The 23,824-nt window shown below is 41.9% G+C and overlaps 1 protein-coding gene across 1 annotated transcript in view; it reads right to left on the bottom strand.

The window, feature by feature from the left end:
- Window positions 1–12,556: 12,556 nt before the first annotated feature.
- DHX9 (DExH-box helicase 9) overlaps window positions 12,557–23,824 on the bottom strand; it is a 29,246-nt gene continuing 17,978 nt past the window's right edge. The window contains 8 exon segments of the mRNA XM_037404079.1: window positions 12,557–13,221; window positions 14,134–14,334; window positions 15,176–15,291; window positions 17,557–17,786; window positions 18,939–19,066; window positions 19,213–19,374; window positions 20,405–20,516; window positions 22,480–22,640. Coding sequence (XP_037259976.1) covers window positions 12,951–13,221; window positions 14,134–14,334; window positions 15,176–15,291; window positions 17,557–17,786; window positions 18,939–19,066; window positions 19,213–19,374; window positions 20,405–20,516; window positions 22,480–22,640 — 1,381 coding nt within the window. The 3' untranslated portion in view covers window positions 12,557–12,950.

Raw genomic sequence — 23,824 nt, 5'->3', positions numbered from 1 at the left:
TCAGTCTGAAAACAAACACTCCATCGAAGCTGGATGCAGCTCAAAGTAAGTTTTATAGTGCGGGAAAGCCAAGTAAGCTACTTGCATTGTTTAGACAACTTTGAAGATGTAAGTCACAGGCCGTGAGGAAAGGAACCATCCTTTAAAAATGTACATTCAGAAACCAGCATTTGGGACAGCTTAAACACACTTCTCTTGCTCACTTGTAGATATATATAGTGACTATAGCTACCAGCATACTGGACATAGACTCAAAAACACTCTGCCTGGGAAGAATGACAGGGTGAGATGCTGTTCTCACAAATACTGATTTTTAGTTTAATGCTATAGACAGTTATTTAAGCAGCTCTGTGCGTTGAATCGCAACATCATACAGCTCCATCTGCCTCTGTAGCTCTTTGTGCACATGATGATGCTAACGTCAAGAGGTACCAACATGCGTAGGCTTTTGTCTGAATTAGGTTACTTGCAAGCCACCTCAGAGCTCATTGTGTCAGCAAAAAGCCTCCATATCTTTTGCCAAACAATTTTCCTCTTATTTTGAAATACACTAAGAGAACTGGTTGATAATGTTCTGGAGGAACTGGAGCTTGGCAGAACATTGTTGGAAGCCCGGCCTGGAGAGGGACAAGGGTGATGCTGGATTTGAATTGCCCAGGTGTTGGAAGTTGTAAGGCATTTAGCTTTTTGCATTATTTTGCCATTCATAGATGATACAACATTAACTGAGGAGCTGTAGCCACAGCATAAATATTTAAAAGTGTACTTTGTGTTGTTAATGGTGTAAGAGGAACCACATAGAAAACCTGAAGCTAAAATGCAGTAAAACTGAACATGAGTTTTGAGTAAATCTATGTCACATTGCTGGGAAGCTTGTCTGGCTGAGTTGACCTCATGTAGAAATCTTTATCAGTTTCTATTGGCCCATCCTTGGCTCTACAGAAAAGTGGCACTTGGTCTCCTCACTCAAGCTGTGTGTCCTCCCACCTGATTCTTGTTACTTCCAGAGGCGTTGCTCCTTGTCGCTTTATTGTTCCCGGTGCATGGCATTTTTAAAGCTTCAGCAATTTATCTTGAGAGCTGACAGGACATTTTAAAACATCTCTTCAGTCAAAAATGTCAAGTAGGCAACATTGGTATGGATCCTGATGACCCTTGCGATTGAGAACCACTCAGGGAGATAAGGTTGTTGCAACATTGTCTTTGTTCCCAGTGATAAATTTAAAGTGACAGTTCTAAGGCAATCAGTTTGAATCCCAGAGATTTTTCTTTGCAAAATAATGAAGACTAAATTGTTTTAAAACTTTGTTGAGTAAAGAATTTGGAACTCTAAAAGACAAAAGTTTTTCTAAGTTTTGAAAAACATAGTCTTGGACTTTGAACTGAGTGACGGAAGAGAAAGAAATCTTAATCTCAAGGTCTCAAGAGTCTGCAAATGTGAAAATGCTTTCACATTTAGCTGTTGATTTGTTTTGCTTCATTTTTGGTGCCTCACCCTTAGAATAAAGATTCATAAGCAGATTTTTTTCCTAATGGTTTGACTTTGGTTTTCTCACTTTATGTATTATAGCCTACTTCAAAAATTGCAGACCCTTAACAACAGAGTAGATGAGGGTCATACGAGCATGCAGTTAGAGGAACCTAGGGAATGCATGATTCCCAGCAGAGAACAGCAACATTCATTTACACAGTGGGTTTCGTACCTGTTGAAGTCTTTCCTGGTAATAATATTCAAAGTATTGTATGAGTAAATCATCTCCAGGGTGTTAAAAATTTTTTGTGTTATTGCCAAGAGTGAGCACGGAGGATCTGCTTCCAAACAAATGCAGTAACTGCTTGCTTTTCATCCAACGTAAGATTGCCTCTTTCAGGTTTTTTAATACGTTTGATGTTAGTGAGATGGTTGTTGTTGCTGCTTTGGTGGCTGTTCACTATGAGTTTTGAGAACAAACTGATATTAAACCTAGTGTCCAGCTCTGAGTCTCTCACTGTCTGATGATGATGGTGATCCTTTTTTTAGCAGTCACTAGCATATGCAGAGGAACATCTTCCTGCGTGATTTATCCTAATTTACATAAAGCCAAGATCAAAGTGCATTGCACCTTCAACTTCTACCTAATATCCACATCCTCCTATAGATGCTTTGTGAACCACTGTAACGACGTGAAAACAGGCACTCCTATGAAAAACAAAAAAAAGCTCTTTGGAGACAAACTTCTGTGATAACTGCTGCATCAGAGATGCTCCGGAGGCTGACAGCCTCTCCAGTGCCTCTCCTGGGCTGAAGAAGTTGGAAGTTCCTTAGTGAGCTCCTTGACAGGCTCTTTATCTCTCTGCTGTGGGAAGGATTGGCACAAGATGAAGATGCTGACCCACTGGTGTCTATTTTCGGTCTGTTCTTGTTGGTCAGTGTGGCTTAACCCATCTGTTTTTTCATCGCCCTTGCTCACCTTCTTCTTTACCAGCGTAGCAGAGCCACCCAGCACCTGCTGGGCTAATCCAAGTGCAGCTCTCCCACCCGAGTGCACCAGAAGAACAGGTTTTTAAAGACAAAGGTGTGATAATTTTTTAACACCTCTTCTCTTTTTCTCCTCTTGTGGCAGACCACTGCCTCGCCCAAATGATGAGCAAAGCCAAACTCCATTCCAGAAGCATTGCTGACTCTCTGGCTAGTCCTACGAGCAGCCTGCCAGCTCTGCTAGCCAAACCAAATGTCTGCATTAGCCCTGAGGGAGGAGGAGGAACCATTTTATGGCAGCTGTAAAAGGTCACGCAGTAAACACCGGCGCTACTGCTCATCTGTTGTCCTAACTGATCCAAGCAGTTTGGATGCGTGTGCGGTATGCATGTGAGCAAGCGCTTCAAAGCTCTCTCCTGGCTCTTCGAGATTCAGGTTACAAACTAGAGAATTAGCAAAATGTAGTTGATTAATTTGAGTTTCTTCTATCTCATCTGAGACTGGTTGGTCAAATGAGATGGGTCTCAAGACCTATAACGCATGAAAACCTGTCCTAAAATACACATTCTGCCTTTCTTGCATCAATCTGTGCAAGATCCAGGGCTTTTGGGCTTTGTTTGTTTATGAGCATAGGGGCATTCCAAGAGATTACAAATATCTAAAAGTCTAACGTTGTTTCACAGTCAGGGATGTACCAGAAATCTTCTGATTTGGCTTCTCCTAAGAACAGAACCAAGCTAGTTCCATTGTTGTGATTAGTTTTCATATTCTGAGTTTAGGAGCCTTTCCTTCTGCTTGCACAGTTGGTTTTGCAATATGTTTACATGTTCCCATGTCTTTCAGCCATATCTCCCTGCAAGGATGTATTCAGGAGATTCCCTGAAACATCCAATAATGCTACCGACCTCAAATTCTTGTCTTTAAGAAAGTTTTGCTTGTTCTGTATGCTACCAATTATATTCTGCAGAACAGGTAAGTTTTATTGTCCTGGAATGCTTCCTACTCCTCCTCTTCCCTCCCACAAATGATAGTTATGCCAGAACTTTCCCTCATTTAATTATATTTTTTGCAGTCTTTCCATATTAAGAAAATTATTTGCAAGCTTTTACATATATGTTTTTTTAAAAAAAGACAAAGTTTTCCTGCTCTCTATTGCTGCTGTATCCACTTGCATACTGTAACGTGATGCTATCCTTTCCATTCTTCAGTGGCATCATCCGGAGGGGCCGGGATGATGATGAAAGTTGTGAGAAATAATCAGCTCTGACTGAGGAACTTTTTTGTGCTGCAGCAGGTCACCATTTTAACAAAACATCTGGAAATTTATAAAATCTTGTGTTTGGAATTGATTCATTATCAATGTAATGTTAAAGAAGATCCAGCAGCTGGACAAGCTGATGAATACTGGAAAAAGTGAACTTGTAAGGCTGTCTGAACTGCTGAAGATACAGAGGACCTACGTCTCCAGTAACACTTTTGGTTCATTATGCCCCTGAAAATTTAGGAGAAAAAAATAGAAAGAAAAAAAACCCTAATTATTCCAAGGTACGTTTGATGCTTGTTATCCTTCCAAAATGACTTTTTGTTAACAAGTGCCACAATTGTACATTACAAAATTTGTGTGTTTTTTTCCTGATGCTTTGTAACACTTGCAACAGCATTATTATAAAAAAGTAAAACACTTGATGTTGCCCTTTCCTGTAGGGCTACTACACGGGTAAAATTTAAATCTTTAGCAGTCCTGCCTTGGTTTAGGTTTGGTGAAGAACTGGTAAATGCTAATGAATGAGCAGCTGCAGGACTGTATTGCATCTCAAGAGGGCATGTGTGTAGATTCATACTCTCAACAGTCTACATGAAATGAGGTTAAGATCTTAAAATCATTTAGAAAGCAAAAACGGATGCCTGTGCAGCTGCCTTAACACATTGCAGAAGTCAGGCGTGACCGCACACTGCTTTTGAGCCTCCTCCGAAGGCAGCAGCTCCGGGATTGCCTGCCCACCACTTTCCCTGCACATTTCCAAAACTCCTGGCAGACTTGGCAAAACCAGCTCAAGGGCTGAGCCGCACCAGTAATTTTCGATGAGTTTGAGTAGTGCAGATAGGCAGACAACTGCCTGCCGTGAAATTACATACTTTAAAGGCAGCTCCACAGCAAACCATATTTCATCAGTGGTGGGGTCCGTAAAATAATGGCATTTTTAATTGGATGTCTGCCTTGTTTAACGCAGAGCCTGAGTACTACCCTCTGAATGCACAACTGATTTATTACTGTCCTCAATAAATCCATTTCACTGTAAATAAATGTTTACATTCAATCCACTACTATGAATATTTAACATTTCCAGCATGATCTCTTCATAGTCTTCAGGTGAAAGTACATTGGTTCAGTATGAAAACTAATGAATGTATTATTCTACTGCTTCTAGTGAATGTGGGGGTTTTGCCACCATTTTAGAGATAAGAATTAAGATAAAAATAGTTCAGCGGAGGGGAAAAAAGATTGTTTTGGTTGAATAGTCTGGGGCTTGTTTTCCAGGTTATTTAGCAATCTGTAAGTACTTTGAAATTGCAGTTTTCAATGCCTGCATATTCATGGGCTAACCTACAGGTGCCTTGCATTGCACACAGAATATAAAGAACGTACAATTAATGTGAAACTGGATTAAACCTTCTGGTGGGATTACATAGGCAGCGTCAGGGAGAAAAATCTCTTTTCTCATGTAAATAAGTGTATAAAGTCCTTAATTATGACTTGAGTGATTATGTGCCAGAAGTACTAATGATAAGAAATATTTTGTATTTTAAGAAGTATATTGGGCAAAATGTTCTATTTGGTATCTGGCCCAGTATAATAAAGGTTTTTTTTGCTTTTTACCGTAATGTGTCCTTGTATTAGATAATGTACTGTGTTTTAATCCTGACTTTTACATCCATGGTCTTTGGTTGTCCTGAGACTTTTGAACTCTGATCAGCAGCTGTTATTTGTGGTTCTTTCTCCTTTCTTCTACCTTGGTTCCTTAAATTCATCTTTAATTGGATTAGGAGAACTCCTAACGTCAAAGTCTACCCTTCCTCCCACAGCAGATACTCATACTATACCAGCAAAGCTCATACTTCAGACAGTGCCAGATTTCTGAGTCACTCGAAGATTTTAAAAAAATTAAATTTATAATAGTGCCTTGGAAAATATGACATTACTGGGAGTTTCTCACAGAAGTTTTCTGCTCTGAGAGCATCCGGCAGGCCATGCTTATACAGTTCCCACCGTGCAGAGTTTAGATCATTCCTAAATCCTCAAATTCTTTCTTGCCACCAAATCCCAGAATTGATCAAGCCTGCAGAGTGAAGGAGTAAAAAGTGGAGGATGAGTAGAAAACAGATATAGAAAACATCTTCAGGAATGTCACTTATGGGTGGATGGAATGAAGCAGAGTTCCTGTGTAAGAAAGAACAGAATTAAAATTACAGTAAATCCACCATGAAATGGTGATTTAGGTTCTATAATCAAACTCCATCAAAGCAGTTTTGGCTCCAGCTGTATTAGTTTGTCAAACAAATGTTCTAAAGGTGCTACACTGGAAGAGCTGTGTTTAAGACTTCAGCACTTGTTTTCAAACAAGCCAAAGCCCAGAGCCTTGGTATTTCATGAAGCTAAAGTGTATTTTCAGGATTTGGATGTGGCAAGTAGGTGGTCTGAGCCACTGAGCACGACAGGGAGAACCAACTGAAGTGGTTACTGCGCCGGAATTATCCCTAGTGCAGCATGAAAATGGGCCATCAGTTGAAAGAGAAATCATCTTCTAGGATGCTTTACAATAAGTAACATCAACAAAAAAACCACAAAGCCTTGAGGTACCTTTTCTTCTTCCTTGGAAGTCTTTCCAGACTCCTAGGTACCACCTACTATGTATCTTTTCAGGCCTGGACCTTCAACTTTTTGTTTTCCATCCGCAGGTGAGAATTCTGGGCCATCATTACTGTAATAGTGGCAGATGGCACAGAGTACGTGACCAAATATATTATTATTCTTTCTGTTCACCACAGTCAAGAATTCTCTTTTTCTTCCAATTTCTTTCCTTGAAAAGCATGCTGATGCAGTTGAGACAAACTCTTACTCCCCTTCCCCCCACTCCCACCACCCAAAAAAACAAACAAACAAAAAAACCCCACAAAAAAACCCCAAAACCCAGTTGTCTACATTGAGCAACTAATTTCTTTAGCAAAAGGCAAGAGAAACAGTGGGGAGTTACACAACAGACACTAACTATAGGACAGGAGCTTAGACGTGCACAAAAACAGTAGCTAGGAAAAAACCCCAGTTCTTCATGTATTTTCCAATACAGTCTCTCTGAATGTCTCTTTGCAGATGGCAGCGTGGGAGGAAAACTTGGAATTCCAAACACAGTCCTGCTATCTAAAAAGCTCTTTGCAAAATGAACTGACTGCAGGAAACAGAACAGGGTGGAACATTTTTAAATTGCTCGTAAATCTGAAAATTTACTTTTGCCTTTCTTTAAGGTTGCTCAAATGTAGAAAGTGGTGCTCACTCTTTCCTGTACGGGTGGAAGATTTCTCTATGGACACTCCATTTGAGCAACACGATAATTGGAACATGGCTTTAGAAAGCTGGTACAGTGGAGACCATGCAGTCGTTTTCCCAGGAGAATACGAGGCTGTAAACTTCAACTACAGATGTTATTATTGGACCTTAGTATTGCATTCTCTGATAATATACCTCTGTCTTTCTGAAACATAGCTCAAAAGCAGTCCTGGTTAACGGTTTTTACCAAATGATAGGAAACAGGAAGTTTCCCAGAGCTTTTAATGGGATTTAAAACTCTCAGTGTGAAAATAAACAGCCGAGTATGATTTGTTAGCTACTACCTAGGGAAAACATACTGTGCAACTCGAATACAATATAGCAGGAATTCAGTGAAAAATCAATTTCATAAAACATATGTATATATAAAAATATACATATTTTACGGCAGCATAAAGTTAAGCAGTAGCAGCACCTCTAAAATAGACAAGCCCTCTTCCCTAATGGATATTGAAATGTGTTGTTTGATGTTGTTGGTTGGTCGTTTTTTTTAATAAGAACACCAACATCGGCACTGTATTTAACACTCCCATAAGGTAACAGGCTTAATAAGAAATGAGCATCAGCAAACTTTCCAGCCACACTTCAGTAACTCACACCTTGCAGATTCAAAGCCTGCAAGCACTGAACACCTGCATTCACTCGTACACGTTTCCTTGTTCGGGTTGATGCCTACACCATCACATGTATCTTGCAAAACATGGCATTGGGTACCAAGTTTTATCTTTTACTCCATCAGGTTTTTTTATGCTTTTTAGTATTCCAAAAGTAATACAAAAGCGCTCCTTCAGCTGTCCCTCGGTCCCAGTGTGCTGTTTTAATGGGCATTACCTCCAGGAGCGAAGGGTCACTGCCACACATCCTGCTAAAGCTGGCGGTTCTGCGACAGGAAGGCTTGTGCTAAGCGGGAAAGCAAAGCTCCCAGCAGAAGAAATACAGATAAACGGAATCCGTTACTTGCCCTTTTAGCTCTGCCTTTTCTGCCCAGGCACACTGCAAACGCACATGCTTCACCAACACTAAGGCAGCACCTCCTGCTTCTTTAAAGGACCTCCTCATCCTGCTAGACCCAACGTAGCCTCACGCAAAGCTACTGGTGAGGACTTTTTATCCAGTTTGCTTTAAGGATGCATTAATGTATCTTTCCATTATTGCCAAAAGGAAATACGAAGCAGGTTTCAGAGCTCTTGACAGTGTCAGGAGAAAAGCACGAGGAAGCTGGTGAGCAAGCAACAAGGGAGATTTGGAATGAGGCGATGGAAAATGTCAGTGAGTCTCAGAGCTCATGTGTGCCAGTGCAGCATGCCCTTCTGCTGCACACAGCGAGGCCACACACTCTTGGCAGACAATGTTTGAACTGACAAAGTGCTTGTAGGCAGCCATTTTCAGATCTCTCTCCCGTCAAAGCACAGGGTGAGCAGACACATTCCAGATTAGAAGCCTTCATCTCAATTATTTTGCTTTCAGAGACAGGTAAGGCATCACAATCTCGCATGCTAAGCCGCTCACCTTGATAAAGTTGTACCTGTGACATGAACTTTCCTCCAGCTGGCATAACTCACCCTATTTTTTTATTTGAAGGCAAAAAAAGAGATCAATTAGCTAACTGCAATGCTAATTTGGTCAGTGTTCTTAGGAGCAATTCAGTGTGGGCACACTTTTAACACATGCTCTACAGACCAAGTACAAATGTTTCTAAATAACTCCATAGAGAGACTCTTCCTATAAAGAAACCGCTTAAGGGAAAAGATTTCCTTTCAAGAGAAGGACTTATCCTCCTTGGAGATGATGGGATACCATGTCGATGCCACAACTGACCACTTAGTTTTCCTTTAAACTTCCTCCAAGCAAGGATCATAGCATAGTTCATCCGATCACATGTTGAATTTCTCTCCACTGGTGGCGATCTCTCTATGGCTAAAGACATTTTTCCAGTTGTTACCCTGGAGTACACTGTGCAAAGTGCTCCTGGAGTACCAGTGTGTAGAGTAGAATAGCCTGCATATTTACTCAAACAAAGCAATAAAAGGCAGACACTTAGATTTCCTCTGTGACTGACTAAATACCACCTCAGAGACAAAAGCAAAGATGCTGTTTCTCATCCCTCTTGTGCAGAGACACACAATCTATGCCTTTGTGCTTTGTGTTCCGCTCACCAGGCTTTTGAAACTTGAGCCGTTCGCATTTTGTTTAATGCACCATGCTGCATTAAAATCACGCAGGCAAGCACATCGTCCATAAATTAAGAAGTTGATTTAACACCAACTTCCTAATGAGTTGGTAGCATTGTTAGTATTTATGTGAGAGGTTTTTAAACACAGCAGATTACTTAATCAACTGACCAGTGTTGTCCTTCATATTATGGGTTTGACGCTATTGCCAATATTACTTTTACTCCTCTCCTTTTCCACTTGGAACCGGAAAACCAGAATAATCTGCAATTGTTTCCAAACCCCCTCATGAGAGCTTTGTGGTATCAAAAGCCCAAGACACAAAGCTAAATGTACCTTAGGTTGGGACAGCAAAGAACAGTCAACGGTGGCTGCTGAGCGTGGTCAGGTGACCATAGCAAACTGTGTACGAAGGTGCGAAGGAACTGGTGTCTGTGCTCGCTGGGGCTGCTCTGACCGCCAGACAGCGAGCTTACTGGGGCTCAGGTAGCTCTTCCTGAGTTTCAGATAACTGATTTTGTTGCACAAGAAACATGAGCACTCTGACAGGTTGGCTTCTTGAAACAAAGCACAGATCAACTTACTGACACAGTAAATTCATTGCAAGCTCATTTTTTGCTCTGAAAAATGTACATGTCATTTCAGGTTAATATTCAGTTTTCTGTACCCAGGCTGTTTAAGCTCCTCATTAGCACATCAATCCTTGTTTAGACTGTGCTATTAATTTCTGGCGTGGGAAGTGCAGGCAAGGCTTACTGCTTTCCCACTTAATGGTCCTGATGGATGAGATATTAAAAACCAGACTGAATATTGATAAGCAGCATTTTTGTGCTTGACACTCCTTAATATGTAAAATACTAGGCACATAGATAAAACCAACTAAGCTGTAATTTGTAGACTGTAATTAGTCTGCGGCACCTGCTCCCTCTGCAATCTGTGACATGAGCGCTCCTCAGGACCCGTATCCTTGCCAGCTCCATCCCAGCAGCAACTCCCAATGCAGGTGTGTGAACTACGCAGTCTCATACGTTATTAAATCTGGCTGTACCCTCAAATACCCATATTTTTTTTTTAACAATTCTTACAAGCAACATGAAATTACATTTAATCTTTTTGTTAATGAACAGGGCTCTGGTGTTGAGCTGTACCCAAGAAGCACAGCTATCTTGGAGTTACAGAATTCATCACTGCAATCATACCAGTACCAGGGAGACCTCCTGTCACAGCCAGGGCTGCACTAATGCTAAGGTGACTTATTTTGGTCTTTATTCATTAACAGTGAAAAATAGCTTTGCAGATACAAATTAGAGTAATTTTTGTAAACAGACTGGAGAAACATCAACTTTACTCTAAAAAAGGGAATTTCTTTAGCTAGGACTTAACATCAAAGTGTGCCCAGTAAAACCATTTTTTGCTAGTATCATAGAATATTGTACACATCCTTGATAATCCCTGGTATCCTATTCCACCTCCTAAAAGTTACCAGTAACTTACCAGTAGAAGTATGGAAATGCTAATGGTAATTGTGTAGTTGAAAGCAGGCTGCTGCAAAGGGCCCCACTACACATGAAGACCTCACCAGAACAAAACCTTCAGTGAAACAGCACGACTCAGTCATGGAACCGCTGGCAACACTGTGCTCCAAGGGGAGGCCAGCTCACTGGAGTTCATCTGAATTTTTCCCAGTACCTCTGGTTCTGTTTCTGCATGTGTAAAGACTGAGGCAGTGCTGAACAGCCTGTTGCTGAGGGGCCCTCTCTTAAGCTCTGGTCTGTGCTCGCCTTTCATCCGTCTCTCCTTCCTCCTGTTTAAATGCTGACTTCTTTTGAAGACCAGTAAGAGCTAAAGGAAATTAGAAAGCTTTAACAGATACTAGATCATACTTCAGACTTGTAGGTGAAATACTAACATTATTAACTATAGTTCTTTTTAAAATCGTTTGCCATCTGCTTCATGTTTCTGGGTTTGTGTTAGTAATGCAACTGAGCTAACACAATGTTTGAGGGACAAGCCAAGGAAAGCAAGTTTTGTCTGGATGCAATAAATACGTATGTGGAAAGGCAAGGGGGCCAACACTACAGCACATCTTTCAGCATCCATCCCTTCTGATTCCCTAACAGGTTGTTCCTGAACCCAAAATGGACTGAGTAACCGTTCTTCAGTCTACAGAAAAGTCTACAATCAGCCAAAAGGACTGGGGAACTTACTGCGTTAGATGACGCAGAAGATAATACATGCTCCAAATGAATCCCATATTGAAGTTTGGAGATGAATACTGATACACTTGATGATATAGTTCATAGCTGGGTATCTAAGCTTCATGTGCTGTCTGGCTTTTAGCAGTTTTGATTAAGGAAAGTCCTTCACCCTTACCTACGGTTTTAAGAACTCTGTTAGAAATACGAAATATGTTGGACTTGCTTTGAACTTCACTCAAACACCAACATCTTCCACACCCCAGTAAGCACAACTAATTATTGGTTCTGAATAAGCATTCCAGTTGGATTAGTGGTGAGTTTAATCTCATCAGACTTGGTAATGTAACAGGATTCATACCGAGCTGTGCCCACAGATGTCTTCCTCTGCTGCTGCAGTACATGGCACATGCAAGAGGCAGTACCTGCCTGCTGCTGCCCCAGGCAGCACAGCTGGTATTGTGGCCATGCAATAAGAGGCAAGAGAGCCCAACAAGTTTGGGCCAAAAAACCCCATTCACACACATTTATAGTAAGCTGGAGCACTTCTCTCCTCTTGCTCACACAGGTGTTCCTACACAACACTGCCTGACTGTAGGAAACCTTTGAGAGGAACCTGCCCCTGAGCGCACCCCGTGTCACTCGCCCCTGCTCAGGGTCACCTCCCAGGTGCTAGTCTGAGAGGTACGGAGGAACCCACACCTCACTGGAGGGCTTTTTACCCCCTCTGTGTAAATATACTTCTAGATGCACCAGGCAGCTAGCTGACCTTTGAATGTCTGGAATCCACAGGCTGCAATCAATTTCAATGAATTCTCATTAAAGAATTGCTGTTTTTCACATGCATTTGGAAGAAGGAAGCGTGACTATTTTGGAGGAGCGATGCAAATGAACACTGCCTCAGACGAAAGGCACAGTTCACGCTGCTGAGATCACTTCAGGTTCTGCAGAGACAAGAAGCATCACATCAGTCCTGAAAAAGGTATTCCGTGTTCCTGCGTTATCTGGATCAGCAAAAGAGCTCATCATCTGCTGCGCCATGAAGTGTAACACAGCACGCAGCAGGCCAGCGGCTGGCTGCGAAGGAACCAAGTGCTGCCTGGCACAGGCAGAAAACCACAGCAGCAAGGCCTATTTGTGCAGTTTATTAGACAACAAAGAAAAATCCTCACTGAGCCCAAGTTCTGTAATTCGGAATTTGTTTGGCAGAGGATGATTTTAGACACTGAAAAGTTTCCTCAGAGTGCCTTATCCCTCCTACAAACAAAACTAACAACAGACTGCTTCAAAATCTGAATCTAAATCCAAATGCAAAATTAAATGTATCGAAAGTAAGTCTTTAAAAACAAACTCTTTATTAAGACTAAAATCATACAACTTGCAGTAAATTCTCTAAAGGCATGATACATATTACAGAGCTGTACTTGTCCTAAGGAACTGAAACGACAAACTGGTAACAGCATGAAAGGAATTCGGGAGAGAAATGCACTTTTGCCAAAGTGGAAAGACCTCGGTGAATTTCCCTACCACCCACCCCTCCCCAGATCCCCACAGCCTCCTCTGAAGCCACCACTGGCTCCTCGATAGCCTCCTCCTCGATAGCCACCCCCACCTCCGTAGCCTCCCCGCAGGCTACCTTGGTATCCCCTTCCCCCTAAGCACCTGCCAGGGTAGCTGTAGCCACTGTACCCTCTACCTCTGTAGCCGGAGCCACGCGAGTAGCCTCCCCAGCCTCTGAGACCACCTCCACTGCCATAGCGAGCCATTTTGGGGGGGCGAGGACCATCCCCGAACCTGGCAAAGAGAAACATGATACTTGAGATATATCCATACTCCATGCAATCTTACAGATTCCAGTTTTTAAAATATTACAGGAATAATCAATTGCCAAGACACTCTGTTAAGATGCCTCTATTTTCTGTTAACAGAATACAATGTTTGAATTCCAGTTGTACTTTTGCATCTTTTCCACTGCAGTAAAGAAAAGCTGGTGGCCTGCCCTGCCACATAAGCAGTCCCTCCTCTAAATTTCCGACAGGACTACACCTAGAAAGTTTTCCCCTCAATCCCACTTCTGCAGCTCACACAAACACATAGGGACCCCTGTTCCTGTTTACATGAGCACAGTGATATTTACTTAGCTCCTCACAAGACACAGTGAACCATACATCGAAGCTGGGTTTTGGTTTGTTCCTTAAATTACTAACAGCTCACCGGTGTTTTTTCTTTGTTTCAGAAGCAAGACATGAAAACAAGGGGCAAGAGGGGTGCAAGCACATCCAAATAATCATTTTAATTCCAGAGGCAAAGATGAATAGGTTCGCCCAAAATAAATGTGGATTGTCTTTTCTTTAAAAGTCATTGTGTTTTGGAAGAGGCAATGACAGCTTTTATTCCTGAGAGTCACTTGTCCTTCCTGTGGAAACAGGTAGTGACCTGCCTGCATCAGACTTCGAACATGACAGTTTTACATACACTAAGACTATTGACTTTGAAGTGAAAGCCTGAAGCTCCTGACCACATGGGACAAGACTCTCCAGGTTATTTGAGCTACAGACTTCTGCAGCCACTGTGCAGGGAGTGAGCAGTGGAGCTGACAGCTCGGACCTACTCTGTTTGGGTTCTGTGATGTCCCTGGGGGCAAGAGGTGGCGAGCGCTCCTCACCCCAGAGCTCAGCCTGCACAAGCCCACGGAGCCCAGCTAACCTTGCACTGGCAGCCATCAGAGTGATGCCCGCGGCTGACGGCCTGGAGATCTGACGGATCACATTCAACATTCGCTCATGTGCTGGATCCAGCATTCGAACAGTCTCAGGATCTTTAGTCACTTCCACAACCAGAGCCTCCATCGCAGCACGCAGAGCAGTGATGCAGGCAGCCACATTGTGTGGCATCTTCAGCTTGATCCTAGAGCAAAGTGTATTAGATGTATTACTGCTCCTAGGAGAGAACCTGTTTCAAAAGATGTTCATTCATCTTTCCATTGAGTGCTGCACACACTGAGCCAGACATTATATTCTCATCTTTGCAATTTTAATTCATCAACGAAGAGGCATGAAATTCAGGAAGCAAATTGGAAAGATCCCTAAAATTTAGCATTGTTAAAGCATAACTATCCTTCTGCTTAAATCTGCTCTTCAGATGTAACATACTCAGATCCAATACATAACCCCTAGCGTCAAAACAGAACAATAAAAAACCAGTAAATAAAACCATGAGGCTCCTCAAGATTTTGAAAACTCCAGGCCACCCTCAAAGTTATTAGCGAATTAAGCTTAAGCAATTCTTCACCTTCATTTTACTGACTGGGGAGCAGCAGGGGGGAAGACAACATCCAGATGGTATTTGGTCACGGCCATAAAAAGTATGCTGCTAGCGGCAACCATTTCTCTCCTCAGGCTGTGTTTCCGAGACTTAAAAACAAGGCTTCCTCAGCCTCTGTCTGAAGAGGAGGCCCAAAATACATAATAATTCTGATTCACATTCCAGTTAAAGGGGAAAAAACCAGCAGTTTTTATGGAAACTGCCTGGCACCATGTTTTCGATTTAAGCAGACAATCTGGATGACAGTGCTGCTAATATAAACCTCTCTCTTCCCCACAGGAAACAAAGGTAACACCTTCACAATCAACCTGCTTGCTCTAGGGTCCCTGTTCTAGGGAGGTTTAGGTCTGTATTAGCAGCTGCTCCCCCTCAGCCTGTGCTCTTTCATAGACCTGAACATTACAAGCACCAAGGAGGCCCATACCAGTCATCTACCAGAATGAGCTCTCCATCCGACCAGACTTCCTTGGAGGCAAAGAAAAGCAGCTGCAGCGGGCTCACCAAGGTCATTGCTTTGGCAGAGATGGCTCGTGTTCGAATCTGCAGGTGGAAGAGGAATATGATCCTTGAAATAGAAAACAGATCCCTACACCCTTCTCTGGTCACTGAAACCAGAGAATTTTGTGGAAAAATAACCCAACAACCAAACACCCCACATAAAAATCTAGGCATAATGTTAGGGAATTACAAGAGCACACATAGACACAAAATTGAATGCTAGGCAGGGATTCAGTACTGGTTGGTGTGAAAAAAACCCAAAACAACAACCTCTACCACCAAAAAACTACCTGCCACTTAAAAGTATTCATTTTTCCATGAGTGCATATCTACAATTATACAGCTGACATTTTTCAAGGGCCATCTCATGCTTTGCCACCTAAAAATGACCAAGGCATAGCTGAATTATCTTCCTGCTTCTGCAAGTCCTACACATGCAAATTCTGAAGTAGCTGCACATCCATGCAACCAGCCTGCTTTGTCATTTTCCAGAAACGAGACCTTAAGCTTGTACTTGAAATGAGCATTTGGACCATATCAAGCCGTCTGACCAGAGCCAGAGATAACAGCACTGACTACATGGGTTACTGCCCTTCGTTTTAAAAAGGAACTGAAGAGCAGGACTTAGAATTTCAGCCTCCCACCCTGACATTGCCTCTCTCCCTCCTTTCTTTTACACAGGAGCACAATGGGCAGAATCTGTTGTATTTGTTTATCCTCAGAGAGATTTGCTCCTGCCTGGAAGTTACCAGCCATGCTGAAAAGAGAGAAAATTCCAGAATAGAAATTGTGGCAGAAAAATGGCCAGTGCAAGGAGCATTGAACTTGCAGGTCAGAGGGATATTGCCAAACGCAGCAAGAAACAGATGACCAGACCTCAGAAAGAAACTTTCTTTTAGCAGGTACATAATGGCTAGGAGAGCACTGCACAGAAATCCCTCCTTCACCCCAGCCTCCCCCAGGCGCTGTCGTAGCCACAATTAAACCACCATCTTAGCTACTCTTAGTTTTCCATCTGCACTTTGATTTAATAAAGCACAGCTTTTTAAGTTCAAAAGTCTTTTGGTGTTTTTAGAAAACCTCACTTGAAAGAGATGGTCAAGACATCCTGACATCAGGGGTGAAGAAGAGGCAAAATCTCACCACAACTCTGAACTATGTATGTGGAAATCCAAAGTATCAAGCTGAGCCCTCAGCCAGTGCCCAAAGGAATCAAAATTCCATTTATAACCAGTGAAATGGTTTATCTGCCATTACTAAAATAAGCTGCATGTCAGCAAAAAGGACTGAGGATATAAAAATCAGAATAAATAAACCGTAATTCTGAACGGCCCAGTGTAGACAAGCTGAATAAAAAACCCTACAGCATCACTCTGCTGTAAGATCTTAAGAGGCTCTCCTTACAGCAAGATACTCTGCTATTTTGATGCTTATTCGCAAAAACATCTTTACAGCACCTCCCAGGCAGGAGGAACTCCTATTGCGCACAGCTGGTTTTGACAACAGGTGACAGAGCACTTCAGGGCCTCCCCATTGCTGTGCCAGAGTAAATGTGCACAGGCAGCACAAGCAGGCTGGCAGCCCCAGGACCACCTCCTGTGCATCCTACACAAAGGCATCACCTTCATTTGCTCCTTGAAAGAAGGGTGAGCAGGAGCAGCTGAATTCATTATGGCTATCACTGGAGCACAGGAGAGCACCCAGGAGCTTAAGTGTACGTGTACGGTATGTGGTGAGTACACGGAATTAACGGGATGGAGGAAAAGGTCATGGAGACCCTGGCGAAAGCATCTCGGGGGTTTTATGAGGTGCTTGGGAAATGGGAGTTGTCCTCAAGAGATGACCAATTACCTACATGCCAAAAAGGAAGCACTTCACTGACATGTTACATGTTCCTGTTTTCTCTCTGGATTCATAAGTAGCAGAAGTGCTAAGGGCAAAAATTCTCTAGTGCCTAATTAGTATGGAAGAGCTCCTGAAGCTATCTCTTAAAGAAGAGAATAATTTAGATCTTTGTCTAGGAACTGGCTGTTTCCACAACACTCACAAGAACTTTCTACGCAGCTCTACTTCTAGAGACTGGAAGTTACTGGAAGGCTGAGTGACACCATGACCTCATAAGGTACACTTTGGGGGGAGGGGGCAGGGAGAGAAACACCAAAAAAACAAACCCACCAACAAACAAAACCCAAACCCCAAGCTAAATATTGTACAGTTTAGGGTTTTTTTCATATGACTTGTTTACCAAAAAGAGCCTCTTAGACAACTTGGCAGCATGTGATCAAGAACAAATTCAAAAGGCTTTACCTTTTCTCCAAAAACAAAGAAGGGCGATGGATACTTAATGTCCTGGCTGCTGAAAGGGCAGTTGACAGATGACTTGTGGATGAGCGCATTGTGCCCCTCAGTGGTAAGAATTTTTCTCTTCTCCTTGTGGTAGCAGACATTGGGGTAGACCCCAAAAGCAAGCAGGGAGATTACAACATCCAGATTATTATCTGGTCCAGTGTTGTTAAACGGTTGAGTCATCAAACATTCTGTTGACAGAGAACAGAAGACTGGCTTGCATCCACAAGTCACGTAGGACAGCACAGCAGAACTGGTTAGGATCCTGGATCAATGTATTTTCTGATTCAATCAACTGGTAGATGTGCATCTTTTCTCAAATGACCTCTGCACTCAAAGCATTTCAGTTCTACATTCAATTTATTCACGAAGAGCAAAAAGCTGAAAAATACTACTACAAAGAGGTATTTTTCTCTCCCAAGCTCTTCAAAAACAGGGAGAGAGGGGTTTGATTGCTGTACCACAATGTGTTTACCATCATCTGTTTTGGAGACAGATCTTTTGAGGGAGGTCAGAATGGATGTTTTCATTAGTTTATTTGTTACAAACCTCCCCAGAGACTCTGGTGGCTTGTTTTCAGGTCATCTTGCCCAGAAATAAAGTTAAGGATAAATGCAACAGTGATCCTAGCAGCATGAGGAGAAAAAAAATTAAAGGAATTTAAAAAAAAAAAAAAAAAAAGAGCGAGGAGGGAGATGAACATCTGCTGAATCCAGCCAGCCATGCTATTTAACTGAGCAAGCTTCTCAGGAACATCAAGCAAATTCAGAACCTGGTTAACTTCAAGCATTTTCTTTTTCCTTAGTGTCATGGTTTAACCCCAGCCAGAAACTAAGCCTATCCCAGTTGAAACCAGGACACTTCGAAAATTGACTATTATGCCACACTACTGCACATCCCTCCTGTAGCACAAACCCAGAAAATCACAGGGCACATAGCTCACTGTTTAGATCACACCGGCTTCTCCCCAAGGAGAAAAGGATGAAAAGGAGCGGGGAAGCACAGCACAGCACATTTTGGAGATGCAACAAGTGAAGGAGAAAGAAAATCAGGGATGTAAACTCTCTAAGGACAATTGCTGAATGGATTTTTAATCCTGCAGCCTCCAAAATCTCCCCGTGTTGCACCACAGCCATCACAACTTCTCTGGTTTAGACAATTATGAGAGAATGAGACAGCACTACAATTTCATCTGAACACAGCTGTAAAAGCAGAACAGCTTTATGGCAAATCCACTACAGGCCTCTGTGCTTGTGTGCGCATGATAGATTATCTTGTTTATTTTTCTCTCATCTCAGAACAAAAAATGCAATCATTAAATTATAATTTCCAAGCAGGATCACCTTCAGGGAAGCCAGAATTAACAAGTATATCTTTTAGCTGGACCTTTGCTTCCCAAGTCATTCTAAGAGTAGCCATGCTGAGTCTTCTGCGTTCACAAAATCTTTTTTCTGCTTCTTCGCCACCCATTCTAAAAAATAACAGAGTGAATTAGAAGTCTGTTCAAGAAAAGTGTGACAGCCAAAGCATCCATTGACTTAATCTAGTCTGGTCACAAAACTGCTCACCCTGCATTACCCTTAACTTCTCATCAAATTTTGTGCCAAGACAATATACCTTGCATCATTCCAGGCTTGGAAGACAGAGAGCAAAGCAACATGATCTGAAAACCTGTTCCCAGCAAAATTCCTATGGATATAACCCAGGCGTTTGCCTTCACTGATGAAAGGTTCAGGGAAACAGGTGGCTGCAGAGATGGTACAAATAGCATCTCCCACACTGAAAGAAACCACAAAAGGTATCAGGATCGAGTTTATTCACAGTATTTCTGCCAGCAGCTGTTATAGGCTGTTGATACTAGTAACAACATCTTTGCTAGAGACCTTAGTAATGTGGCCCTTACCTACCAGAGTTCTTCACAGAAACACTTCCCTGGAAGTGGATGTTAAATTAGCTCCAATTCCAGTACTTACACACAAATCCTTTTATCTTCCCTCCCCTTCCCCCCATGCATACATCATGGTGAAGAGCCATCACAATTACAAACAACATATCTTTACTTCTGCTAAAGTAAAACGTGTGATTCATTTTTCTTCTTATCTAGGTGTCAAATTTCACATCTCCCCACCTCTAGCTCACTGCTATACTTCAGTATTTAGAGCCCCACTCTTAACTCTTAAGCATTCAGCCTCTACTGGTCCCTTGCAGTTAATTCGGACTTTCGTGACTACTCTATTCCCTGTACTGTTAGTTATTTATCCTCTGCTCTCATGAACATTTAGTTTCCTGTCCGCAGGTCTAGTATCTTCATCACAAAGGCAACCAGAGGGCTGGAGCACTTCCCCTATAAAGACATGTTGAGAGAGCTGGGGTTGTTCAGCCTGGAGAAGAGATGGCTCCGGGAAGACCGTATAGCAACCTGCTAGTGCCTAAAGGGGGCTTCTGAGAAAGATGGAGACAGACTTTATACAAGGGCCTGTAGCGATAGGGCAAGGGGTAATTTAGATTAGATATTGGGAAGAAATTCTTTACTGTGAGGGTTGTGGGGCACTGGAACAGGTTGCCTGGTGAAGCTGTGGACGCCCCATCCCTGGAAGTGTTCAAGGCCAGGTTGGATGGGGCTTGGAGCAACCTGGTCTAGTGGAAGGCGTCCCTGCTCATGGTCAGGGGTTGGAACTAGGTGAACCTTAAGGTGCCTTCCAACCCATCTAGATGTATTGTTTTTTCTCTTGTACAGTGCACATCTAGAGGCTCAGGAACTCAGAGAAATAAGATAGAAGAAAAAGACCAAGGGGACTGTTAAACTTACTAAAAAATACAGCCCATTATCATCATCTTGCCAAGACGAGGCTCAATGGGAAGCTTAGCTAGAATTCTTCCAAGAGGTGTCAACTCGTCATTGGAATCCAGGGCATCAAGCTCTGAAACAAGATCTCTTATTATCAAAGATGGTTACCTAATCCCAGAAATCCTTAGATAAAAAATTCAGAATTTTAATAATTGTGTTTAAACAGAAGCCCACCTATATTTAAGTTTAATGTTGTTCACAATATTGCCAACCTGATTTTCAAAACTGGTCCTACAAACAATACCTTAGTGCATGCTCTGCTTCAATGACAATTTTACTTCAGATTTACCGATGTTTTATACCTCCTCCACAATCAAAATAGTTGCTATTTAAGTCACATACATATTTTTCCATTTCTTTTTAGTTTGCTTCTGTACAAACCACTGTTACACTATTAAACCTTTTCAAGTCCCTGTATTTGATCCAATTAACCTAAACTAATTCCTGTCCCAAGAAAATCAAAGCAGCCCTACCTCAGCCAATTGTAGTCTTCATTGCAATTACCAAATCACAGAACCCTCTGTTCATCAAAAAGAGAACACTACACTCTCTCTTCCACGAGGCTTTGCCTGCCCTTGTCTCCTTCCATTACCTAAAAATTATCACCTGAGCTCATCCTCAAAGCTATTAACCACTGTCAATAACAAAGTCAAACAAGTTTCTGTGGCTGTTTGACAGACTGAAGGATTTCATGAGTCTCCTTATCTTTCTAGCCATTTGGCCATAACCATTAAACTACACTTCCTAAAACTCTTAAGTTTGCACAAGAAAAACCAACACAAGTGTGATCTTTAAAAACCCTTTTAAGATATAAATTAAAAATGCAAACTCATAGTTCATGTACTCCATTTACAGATTACTTTGGGAAACTTCAGCACAGCTAAAAGCTTTACACAAAACAAAAAAAAAAAAACCACCAAAAAAAACCCTTGCAGCCTCAGCAATTAAAAGGAAAAATGAATAAAAAAAAGGATTCCTTAGCTACATTTTTCTTGGTATCTACTGAACTGAAAAGCCTAGGGAATATTTTGAAGAACAGCATGTCTCATCATCCTAAAAACACGCTAGTACTATACATGCACTGCAAAAAAATCACAGGTCATCCAGGAAATGGAGGCACATACAGAAAGGTCTATTTGGCGTCAAAGCTGAAAACATTTGCCTTTTTCCCTGGTTTTGCATTTCTTATCTGAAGTGCAAGAAACACACTAATATTTTTTAGATCAGAAAGTCATTAAACTTTAATATGTATCCCTAGCTATGTTCTTCATTCTGGTCTCCCTTCTATATACAAGCAATCTAGACTCCTCACACATTTTTTCATAAGATCAACAATTAAATAGATTATTTCAGTTCTTAAAAATGTTAGGTGCTTATTTAGTGACATTTACAAAGCATGTTGAAGTTTGAGATCACTGCTTCAAATCTGAAGCATGAATTCAGGGTTCCTCCCTGCTTCGTTTTACTCATATTCTGGTTAGTTCCTTGAAGAAACTGGGGAGACAGCTTAACCCCCACCTCAGTTTCTCCTGTTTTACAAGGATACTGACATTTGCATATTTATAAGCTGAGGATTTAATTGCTTGACAAAATACTGAGATCTTGGGTCAGCAAACTGTACAAAGCAGTAATCATACAATAAACTACTAACCTCTCTTTCTCAGTACTTCTATAGTAGTTTTTTAAGCGCCTTAGGCACTAAACTGAGTCTGTCATACACAGCAGTGCCACAGCTGGAAAACAGGAAGCTGGAAGCTAACATAAGTTACTGGTAAAATAACAAAACAAGCCTTAAGTTTGAAGGCTCAAGTTTCTTAAAGGAATGACACTCCACTTGGGAATTTAAGTATTTCTTCAGCTGCAAAAGACACTGCCACCCACACGATGCATCCAGGAAACACCTTGCTGTTTCAGACAGCATGCTACTACACAAACAATCTAACCAGAGATGTTAAAGCAGGTTCATAAGTGATCATTATACACGGGAAATCACTTGGAGTCAGCTCCATTAAATACAATTTTGTGGACAATGGTACCTCTTAGCGTGCGTTCTGCTTCAATCACTGCATCCAGAGGTGGTGGTTCTATTGCTTTGGCCAAAAACTGACCAATTCCTCCCAGCCGCAGCAACTTGATGCTCAAAGCAATTTCATGAAGTGGTGTTCGAAACATTTCAGGTGTCCTATGAGTCTGAAGTCTGGAATGAGAAAAGAACAAAAAAGCTCACGTTTTTCTGAACATAGGCTTTGATCACCAGCATGGGTCATTCCATCAGCAAAAACTACCACCCTCCAAAGCAAATACAGCCTCCCAGCCCACCCATCAGCTCTCACTGTGCTCCTGTAATTTAGGCTCTTCTACCAGTATCTACCTTTCATGCTTCTCAATTCTCATCTCTGGGTAAATTTACGCTGGAAATGCACAGAGGGTATAGCCCTTGCGTCATCACTACCTGGTGTAGTTTCTAGCATAAGCTGAGCACGTACAAAGTTTGCATGGCTGAAGCCAGATTCACAGCATGGCTGTGTCCAGCCCCACACTTGTCCCCTTACAGTCATCTCCTACTTTGCTAAGGAAGGTTTTCCACTCCTGAGATGACAACCTGCTTTCAGTCTGCCTTATGTAAAAGCACTTCTCCGCTTGTCCTTCTATCAACTCCAAACCACCCAACTTCTGCACATGTCTGCTTTGATCACTAAGAAGATGAAGTATTTTTCCTGGATGCTTTCCAAAGGTGTTTTTCTGCTAGGAAAAAGACTCGATGGAAACAGAGCTCTTAAAACTTCAGCACAGTATCATTAGTGATCCTTTAGCTTGTTGGTTGAAATACGAACTCCTAGGAATGACTGCACTGAGCAACAGACAGCCAGAAAAGGTTTCAAAACACCTCAAACAGATTTCCAGATTCAGCTGGCACCAGATTTAGACAGTATCTCTCAAAGGATTATCTGCACCAGTGACAAACAATTTTTCTTTCCTAGGCACCACAGAGCTTATGATTTGGGTTTATATTTTTTGAAGGAAGGTAACCTTAAAGTCATGAAGTCCCATGATTACTGCAGTAGCCTAAAATCCGTTCACTGTCAGAAATTCTTCATTAAAATCACTCCACTGTACTAGAAAGAACACAAAAATAAATTTGAGTGATTTAAGGAAAGTTTTTGATCAATTGATGCTTTCAGAGGTTACAAAAAGTTGAACATCAAAACATAGCTAAGCTCTAACAGCCATCTGAGAAAGGGGCACTGAAACTTTCATGGGAGAGATCAAACACTGAGCGTAACAGCTGTGTAGACTTCTGCAACCAGCAAAAAGATTTCCATGGCTCTAGTAACTGAGAAAAAGCTTGGCAGCTAGAAGAGGTCAAAAGTTGCAGCAGCA

Source organism: Falco rusticolus, chromosome 11 (assembly GCF_015220075.1).
Source record: "Falco rusticolus isolate bFalRus1 chromosome 11, bFalRus1.pri, whole genome shotgun sequence".
NCBI classification, from domain to species: Eukaryota; Metazoa; Chordata; class Aves; order Falconiformes; family Falconidae; genus Falco; species Falco rusticolus.
The sequence above is the reverse complement of the archived record's forward strand: the minus strand, read 5'-3'. Positions and strand labels throughout refer to the sequence as shown.